The sequence below is a fragment of the Protobothrops mucrosquamatus genome, unplaced genomic scaffold (assembly GCF_001527695.2).
Source record: "Protobothrops mucrosquamatus isolate PMUCROS unplaced genomic scaffold, P.Mucros_1.0 scaffold49, whole genome shotgun sequence".
Taxonomy (NCBI): domain Eukaryota; kingdom Metazoa; phylum Chordata; class Lepidosauria; order Squamata; family Viperidae; genus Protobothrops; species Protobothrops mucrosquamatus.
In genome coordinates, this window is record NW_015386431.1 from 80,504 (window position 1) to 90,310 (window position 9,807).

At 33.8% G+C, this 9,807-nt stretch overlaps 1 protein-coding gene across 1 annotated transcript in view; it reads right to left on the reverse strand.

Moving 5' to 3' along the window:
- Window positions 1-1,017: 1,017 nt before the first annotated feature.
- The window catches only part of TRHDE (thyrotropin releasing hormone degrading enzyme), a 261,694-nt gene continuing 252,904 nt past the window's right edge, over window positions 1,018-9,807 (reverse strand). The window contains exons 16-19 of the mRNA XM_015811780.1: window positions 3,480-3,647; window positions 2,850-2,990; window positions 2,224-2,305; window positions 1,018-1,161 (exon numbers count right to left, since the gene is read on the reverse strand). Of these exons, the coding sequence (XP_015667266.1) occupies window positions 1,018-1,161; window positions 2,224-2,305; window positions 2,850-2,990; window positions 3,480-3,647 (535 nt within the window). The remainder of the gene's footprint in view (window positions 1,162-2,223; window positions 2,306-2,849; window positions 2,991-3,479; window positions 3,648-9,807) is intronic.

The following is a 9,807-nucleotide window of genomic DNA, read 5'->3' on the forward strand; positions in this document are numbered from 1 at the left end:
GAAGAAACAAGATGTTCATACTGACAAGGATGGGGGGGGGGACTGGTGTTCCTTAAAATTTAAACATTACCTAGGAAGACCTTTTAATTCACATAATTTTCCAGTTTTCCCCTGGTTTTGTTCTGTTTTCTTTCACTTTATTTTTCTATCATATATGCAACTATCAAAGAATAGTATAACATGTACTGAATATTTTTGCTGAAAAGACATAATGCAAAAGACTGATTTTTTTTCTCTACCCCCACCCACCAAATGTACAAACTAGCTGTTGTAAACTAGGTTATGAAGGCAAATCTATCAATAGATGATGAGCAGTGGATAAAATTATTTTTTAAATTATAATTTACTGCGAAAATATTCTGCCTCTAAATACATACATATTCATGATTTAAAAAGAGGAATCTTTGGATTGTAATTTATATTACTGTTTACAACTCAAAAAAGGATAATAATTGAAAGAGTAACTTAAACAGAATTTAAATGTTGATTGAACTGGCTGGCACCATGGAAAGGGGAGATGTTATCAATTGTTCATTTGTATCTTTAACTTCTTTCTTTCCATCCTACCTTGTTGTTACATCACTGATTGTCATAAGAGTCTTTGTGCTTTTGCATAATGCCCATCTTTGATGCAACAGAAATTCACATACAAAACATGGACATCTGAAGTAAGCATGCTAAAATACAGGCAGGAACCATAAAACCATGCACAATTATTCTCGGGGGTTTTCTCCAACAAAACTGACATTAACATTTACATGCACCACTTAATATCACACTTGGCCATGGAATAGTAGGGATAGGATTCATGACCATTCCTCTTTGTCAATATTTTTATTTTGGCCCCTAATCATTTAACAGTTCTGAGGAATTTGGTGCAAAAATATAATATATCTCTATTTAATTGTCCTTCCAATTTGAACTTGTCTTTGCCGGATTTCTAGTCAATTTTCTGAAAGTTCCCACTGTGCTCCTCCTGTTGCAAAACTTGTGCTAGGTCTTTGCCAGAAATACAGATTAGTGTGCAAGTGTTTTTCTCAGCCACTGAAATAATTCTTCTTTGTAAATCATCTGCCACCGGACATTCGCTTCCACTGTTTCCACAGCTCGAGAGAAAGAGGCAGCAGATCTCTCCTCATAATTCTTTACAAATTTCTTTAGCTGGAAATAGAATGTAATGGTTAATTAAGATATAATTGAAGAAAAAAATGAAGTTTATATAATTTCCAAGTAAGGACAAAAGTTCTATGTTTGCTACTGAAGTTCTTGCAATATTTTGCAGATTGAAACATATAATAAAGCAACAAACTGCAACTGCCTGAAATGGTGTTGCAAAATACTAATGTCTCAATGCCTGCTTATATTAACATCACTTCCTCTATCTCTCTTGTAATCCAGGTGCTTTATGGCAGGTGTCCCCAAACCCCAGACTGCAGTCCACTATCAGGCCTTGAGCCTTTCGGAACCAGACCGCAGAAGTGGTGGCTGCATGCATGCACATCCCCACCTGTGCAATTAGCAGGCGAGCACGCGCATGCTCCATTTACACAAGCGGCAGGCACGCATGCTTGCTGCTCACACAAATGGAGCTGCACATGTGCTTGCCCGGCATTCATGTGGAACCATCCTCTCCCCCCTACCGATGGTGCGCAAAGCTGGACAGGTTGCGGACGTCTGCTTTATGGTGTAGACAGCCAGGCCCTTATCACATTTTATTCTTACATAGATATCTAACCATAGAAAAATTAGAAATACATCTAATATAATTTTAGCTCACATTAAGCTACAACATTTACATTCTTCCCTGAAGAGTTTTTCTTTATTAAATATGGTAAAATATATTAAATTAGGATTAATTAGGGTTGATTAACTTTTTAAACATTTTATCATAAAATAATTAGAGTTCATTTACATGTTGGAGGGGCTGTTCAAGCACTATAAAGACAATAATGTTCTTGGATTTAATATTTTAAATTCACATTATACTATAAATAGTAGGTTTACATTGAACTTAGTTAAAATGTCATAAAATATGATTGTCACTTTCTCTTTCTCAACATAAAAAAGATGGTCTTTTCCTGAATGTAGCATTCAGGTGACACACCATTTATAAAAGCTGAAATACATACATGAATAAGCTTGGATTTTTTTAGGTAGCACACATTGAAGAAAATGAAAAAGAGTAAAAAATAGCTGCAAGTACTGAGCTTGCATAATATTTACCTCATTTAGTTCACTCTCTGTATTAAGAAATTCTGTGACTCCACTTATCAGTTTTGAATTCATAAATAATGCTTCTCCGTATCTTCATCACCATATTAAAAGATAAATACAGAGCATTCTAAGTGGCAATGATTTTGAAATCATATATTATAAACAATCATATATTATAAACTACTATTACAGTCGTGCAACCAGTTACAGGTTCTATTCCATAATCTCTGGAAATATTACATCCTGTGGTCTACGATCAGTATCAATCATATTGCACTGAAGCCACATTAATGGAATAAAAATAGTCATATTTTTATTCAAATTAAAATTCAATTCTATATATTGCATCAGAAAAAATAAGGAAAACTAGATTTCAGGCAAGGTGAAATTAGCATCCCATGCATGAGTAAAACTGCAGGAAGTTAGATCAAGGCCATTATTAAAGATAGTTACATGGTATTTTATCTAAACATTTATAGCAACAAAGAAGCAAATGGCTCTTGAAATACAGTACACACACAAGCAGCCTTTTCTCAGTTTTTATGGCTATTTAACTATGTACGCCCTTAAATTATTGGTATTGTAAAGTTTAAATATATGGAAGATGAAGCATACAGTTTATCAAAACATTTTACCTTGCATTCAGTATTTTCCACTTTTCTCTAAAAAATTTCCAAGCAAGATCTCTTCCATGTGGATTTCTAGCTACATGGATTATGACATCAATTGCATCCTGATCCAGGACAACTTCTGAATTAAGAGACAGGTTAAGAAGCCTTGAATAATAGGAGAAAGGGAAAAATGTTTAGCTTTTACTAACATAAATATCTCAGCTTCATGCCATTCAACATCTTGGGATCCCTGACAGATTCTAATTTAAAGTCAATGTGGCACTTTCAATATATGTTTGTAAAATACAGAAAATAAAGCTAAATCTACACTCAGCAGATATTTGCTAAAAATTAAAATTAATTTATTGTAGGCTTCATGAATGCTACTCAGAGGTTATATTTTTCTGAAGTAATTTTCAAATTAATATAAACAAATTAATTGGAATAAATGCTAAGCACATACAGTATTAAAAACATTCTCATAGATCTGATTTTCAGAAGAAAATGAGTAAGAATAAAAACTTTAAAAAGGACATATATAAGCAAAAAATATTTAATATTTGGGACAATACTCAGACCACAAATGTTATTACTTTTACTGATACAAGACTGAGTTTGAAAAAAAACCAGGAAATATAGATTAAATGAGCATACCTGTTTAACAAATTTCTGTCATCACTACAGGTTAAGGCTTCTAATAATATTTTCTTCTCTGATACTGCTGTAGTTGAGTGGAATTTCATCCAGATGAATTCCCATACATCTTCATCCATCAGTGAAACTCCTGTGCAGTAGACGATATCTCTTACATTTGGTGGTATTCTTCAAAAGAACATATAAAAATCAAAACAATATTGTATTTCTAATATAGTCATGAGACAAAACACACAAATTATAGTTCTGTATCACTGATAATTGTCCTGAAGATGAAGACAATCTATATGTTATGTTGGAGTGCCAACTCTCAAGTGTACTGTTTTTTTAAAAAAATCTTAAAATGTAGCCAGAGGAAAAGAATAAATATAGAATAATATGGAAGGAATGGATGATATGTAATTTCTAGAGTGGGAATACCCTGAATAAAATTCTCTCCTCAAACTATTATCTGTGTAAGTGAAAATTTAATACTCAATTTTTGTACTTTTTGTGAAACTGCTAAGCAGCCTTGACAGGATAGGAAGGAGCTATGAGAAGATTCGGATTGGCCTATGAAAAGGCAGATTTACTTTTTAAATAAACTACATTAAATACATGATGACCACAACTGAATGATCTCATTGCGTAATGTCTAAAGTAGGTGAGAAGACCAAGCAGGCTAAGCTGATAGAGCTTACCTATTATCATTTTCTCTTCCCACAGAGGGTAGGAAGAACAAGTCTCTGCTACTGTGTCAGGATAAATTAGGACTACTCATTTCTCAGTTTTTGTTATGATGGAAAAGAATAACTATTCATTTACTATTAATAAATCTCTATGTTTATTAATAAAGCTATGTTTATTTCCGATTGTTGCAAGAGTTCTGGATGGCTTACAAGAATGTAGATAAACATTTACAATGCTAAATCCATTAAAAATTCTAAGGAAACATTAAAACTCAATGCCAAAAATATTAAGACTTTAAAATTTGAAGAATGCCAAAAATAAAAAGATTTAGGGCACATTTTGAACTATTATAAGGTTCAAAACTCCAATGACAATTTATTCCATAGAATGGGAACAAATGTTTTAATGTTAAGCAGATTTGTATCAGAACCTTCAGGATTTGACTTCATTGAGGACCAAAAGTGTGAGATGAATTATACAGAAGTAAGTGGTCTTGCAATAATTTGGCTTAAATTATGTAGAGTTTTAAAGTAAATACTTTGAGCAAAGCCCAGAGATCTGTGTCAAATCTGATTTGTCAAGAATCTTGATCAGAGTTTCAAGCTTGCAGCCTATCAAATAATGTTTAGCTGCCCACAACAATACATAAATATATTCTTGGCTGACAAAGTCTTCCTAAAAGAAATCAGGATTGCACTGTGCTTATTTCAGTGAGTGTACAAAAGGACTAGCATTGATGATGACTAGTTTGGGTAATGAAACATCTGTAAGAAAACAACCAAGCTCAGAAAGCACCAAGAATCCCTCATTTCAGTTCTGAGCTACAAATATTCTCCTTTATTAATAGAAAACACCTCACTTACCATAGATACAGCAGAGTAACTGCCTGAACATAATGGGCAGATATAAAAATTTGAAACAAGTGGCCTCACACATAACCAGTCTGTATAACATGTTTTTATAGGTGATGACCAGCACTTTGAACTTCACTCAAAAGCCAGTTGGTAGCCAATGTAGCTCCTACAGCAATAATGATACATGGGTGTCATTGAGAATTCTTGTTACTGCTTGTGCCACTGCATTTTAACCACCTTTAGTTTTCAGATGGTCAATCCCATATAGAGTGCATTGCAATAGTCCAGATGCAAGATGTGAATAAAGAACTGAAGGGTCTTAAAATTGAAGAAGAGGTACAAATGGCACACAAGATGAACTTGGAGAAGAGCTTCCTGGCCATGGCTGCCACCTGATCTTCATACAACATCATGACGTAATAATCGTCATCCTATTTAATTTTTATGAATGAACCACTATAAACTAGATCTATCTCTTTAAGATTTACTTGACATACTTTTCAAAATGATTAAGATATATTTTGCTACATCTAGAAATAAAAAAGCAATTAATCAAAATACAGAATGCTAAATAAGCAGAGTATACTGCATACAGCAATCCTAATGGAGGGAATGGAAATTTTAATGAAGAGGTTGTGATAGACAGGGAAAACGGAGATACCTTTGATAAAACTTTTTAAATATGTGTGTTTGTGTTTGTGCTTGTACCCGTGTTTCCCCAAAAATAAGACCCAGTCTTGTTTTATTTTATTTTATTTTTGCCTCCAAAAGAGCCACCAGGTCTTATTTTCGGGGGGGGGGTGTCTTTTCCACTCACCTTCTGCACCGACAGCCCCACCCAGCCGGCCCACTTCTTCTGGGGCCGAAGGACTTCATTTTGCAGCTGACAATGGAGCTCCGGCCTGCATTTCACAGTCAAAGGCTTTCTGGAAGGTCACTGCAGCTGAGAACGGAGCTATGGATTCAATGCATAGCTTGGTTCTTGGCTGCATTGGCCTTCTGGAAAGGCCTCTGATGGCGAAATGCAGGCCTGGGGATGCAGCAGAAGAAGTGGGCCGGCAAGGAGAGGCTTGGCTGCAAGGTAAGTGGATGCAGGGTGCATGGGACAGCTCCACCCCCCCACCCCCACCCTAGCTTGATTTTTAGGTGTGTGCCTCACCCCAAAACTAGGGCTTAGTTTTGGGGTAGGGCTTATATAAGACCCACTCCCAAAAATCAAGCTAAGACTTATTTTCGGGTTAGGTCTTACTTTTGGGGAAACACAGTATGTGCATCTCTGAACAATTTTATTAAAATTTTTAAACGTGAAGATAAAAGCTAATACAAACCAATATAAAACAAGGAAAAAGAATAAGAAATAAATCAAAGGAGCAGCAAAAGTGCAAGAAAAGAAAAGAAAAGGTTAAGGAAAAATAGAAATGAAAGAAAAAAGATATAAAGTGGCTTCTACTAGTCCTCAATGAAGTTGTAAATACAAATACATTTTAATCTCTCTCTCTAGAATTACATCATATTATCCTTCTTTCTGTAATCTATCCAGCCTAATCATAATAAATCACAAGTTCATTTTTCATTTTTATGAAAATGTAGATGTTTTTTTTTCCTCCAATCAAATAAGTCAATTTATCCATGTCAGTAAAATCTCTCAATTTAACCAACCAATCATCCATAGTGGGTAGTACTGAATCTTTCCACCTCTGTGTATATACTAATCTTGGTGAAGTAATCATATACTGAAAAAAATCTTTCCTGTCTTTTTTCTGTTTATTCATTAATCCTAGAAGGAAAAATTCTGGTTTCAACTGAATATTGATCTTTAAAATCTTCTGTTTCAGACTATATATTTGAATTAAACACTTTTAGCTTTTTTACATGTCCACCAAGAATGTACATGTAAAAAATATTGTTCACATTTCCAACTTACATTTAAGCGTGTTCACTCATTCTAAATAATTTCTCGGGTGTCATGTACCAATGACAAGTGGATGTACAATTCTAGGCTGAAAAAGTTGAGGGATCTTCTAAGTTAATTTTTCCCATAGCAAATTCACTGCTAGGGAAGAGAATGTTTGCCATAATTTATGTCCCCCTGGACAGCCATATGAAAATATTACTCTATATGTTTATCTGGTTGTAAGTCATTATGAATACATGGATAATTCTTTCTGAGCAGTGTGATTTAAGCATTAATGCTACTCAATTAAAGTAGTTGTTATGTTAAAATCCTCCACTTCTATTTACTTTCATTCACTTTTTAAAACTATGATGAATACTTCACAATCATTAACTTCTGAAAGCATGATTTGAAATAGTTTTATTTGAACAGTGTTGTGATTTGTTTGACCTTATTTATCTTGCTTAAGAACCATGGTACAAAAATAAAATTTGTTTTAAATGTGGCTGCTGATTAAAAATTAAATGCATGTAAAAATGTTAAAAAATAGATAGAATAATACTAAAATGCTCTTGCAGTGAAATCTATTTTTCCAGTGATTTATAATGCAGCTTTACAAAGTGCTAGAAATAATCTTTTGAGTTATAGTTAATTAGTACAGACTTGTTCTTTTAAGTATTAACAAATGGAAATGCATTTATAAAATAGCCCCTTAATTATTTATCTGCTAGGCAAATAGTGTTCTAATTTCTTAAAATGTAATTAGATGCAGTTTAGGCTGTTCTTTGCTTTATTGATGTGCTTCAAACTCTTTATGGAAACCTTTACGAATGAAAATTAATCAGATGTCCAGTTCATTTTAAGAGTATAATTCAAGCTTATTTTTCTTGGTGTCCCTAATAGCAGAATTGTTTCATATACTGTAATGCTCTTATACGAATGGTTATGGTTATTATGGTTGATTTTAGAGTAAGAGGTTAATGTATTTTATATCTGTATCTGTACTAAAGAAAACTGAAGTTATTCTCTCTCCTTCCCCCCCCCTTCTTTTTCTATTTCTTTGCACTCCTGAGTTTGCTTTTTACCTTTTGCTTTTAACCTTTCTTTTCCCTAACCCCTCCATTCATTGTATATGTGTGTGTGTGTACGTATGTATGTATATATATATGTGTGTGTGTACGTATGTATGTATATATATATATGTATATGTATGTATGTATTATGTATGACTTTGACAACCAGAATTTTATCACTGTATTAGGCATGCCATATTGAGGATTTAGAATAGGTATAAAAAAGTAAGGTTGACTCCCCAAATTCATTTATGGTTGTCACCACACAAAGCTTTTTTTAGAACAGAAATTATATTTACATTAGGTAATTGATAATTTGTTGACTTCTACTAATTTGTTGACTTATTTTGAAGGAGAACCTAAATTGAAATCAAGAGAAGAATTGGAAGGTTATAGTTGTCCTGCTACCACTTTTAACTGTCTGGTCACTTCCTAAGTTTCTTTCTTTGATCGTTAAGCCACTGGGGGCTCTTCTTTCTCCTATCTGATCATTCCTTAGGCAGCATCTCTTTCCCTCATCCCCTAAGGCAGGGAAGTCAAACTCATAACATCATGTGACGTGTCACAACGTATTGTGACTTTTTTTGCCATTGTCGGGAATGGGGTGGGCGCGATTTCGCTATGATGCATCCGGCCCACAGGCCGGCAGTTTAACACCCCTGCCCTAAGGTCATCCACAGATTCCATTATAGTATTCTTACTAAAACAAAAATCAATGAAATTATCAATGGTAATTTGTTGAAATGACAGTAAGATCAATCTTATAATACAGGTAATCCTTGAGTTATGATCATTAGTTCAACAACCATTTGAGGTTACACGGTGCTGAAGGAGGGGATTTATGACCAGTTTTTGAACTTCAATATGACTTTCTGATAGGTGGTTTTTGGGAATGGAAGGAAATGTTTGGGAAGCACTGATTTAGACCATCAAGTACAATAGCCTGCTCTGTGCAGAAGTCCAAATCAAAACTTCTGTGACAGGTGGCAGTCCAGACTTTACCTGGATACATTCCGTGATGGGAGCAATCTTGTGATTTGATTCTACTTTCAAGCTGGGTTTTTTTTGGGGGGGGGGATGCTGACACAGACTTAAATGATACCATAACTAAATGAAATAATGATTTCGATAATGAAAGAAAGAACATTCCTTTGGATGTCATTGAAAATACTTCATCCCTATTCAAATTTTCTCTCAGTACCTCCTTATAATACTACATTTGTATTTGGGAGACCTTGCAATTATTGTGTGCTTTAAAAAACTATTTATTGTGCTTTATAAACTAGAATAAGGATTAAATGAATTTACCTTTAGATGGAACTTTGCAAAAACTAGTGGATTTTAAAACAGCTTTTTTTCAGAACAGATGCACTGCAAAGGTCAAAGAAGTTCAATGAAATTGTAATAATATTCAATACAATTAGTATTTGTATGCTTGGATCTACTTCTACACCTCCTGCAAACATCAAATTAATATGTAAAAAAGATTACTTGAATTATATACTATGTTTTTCCATTTCCTTATATGTGATTTTTTGTTTTAACATTGTACACAGCTATCGTGATACACATAGGAGGAAAAGTAATATGCTGCAATGATTACAAATGTCCATTACAACTTTGTCCACAGAATAATTATTGAACTGGTTCTATTGAAACTTTATTCATGAACACAATCCCATTGTTATACATATTACACAATTGTAAAATAATCTATAAACAGAAAAAACCTTCTTTGCTTATCTGAATTACATAGAATACAACCTTTCCCAGAAGCCTGGGGAGAATAATAGAGGCAATCTATGCTATGGGTCTGGATGGGGAGAAACAGACTCAGG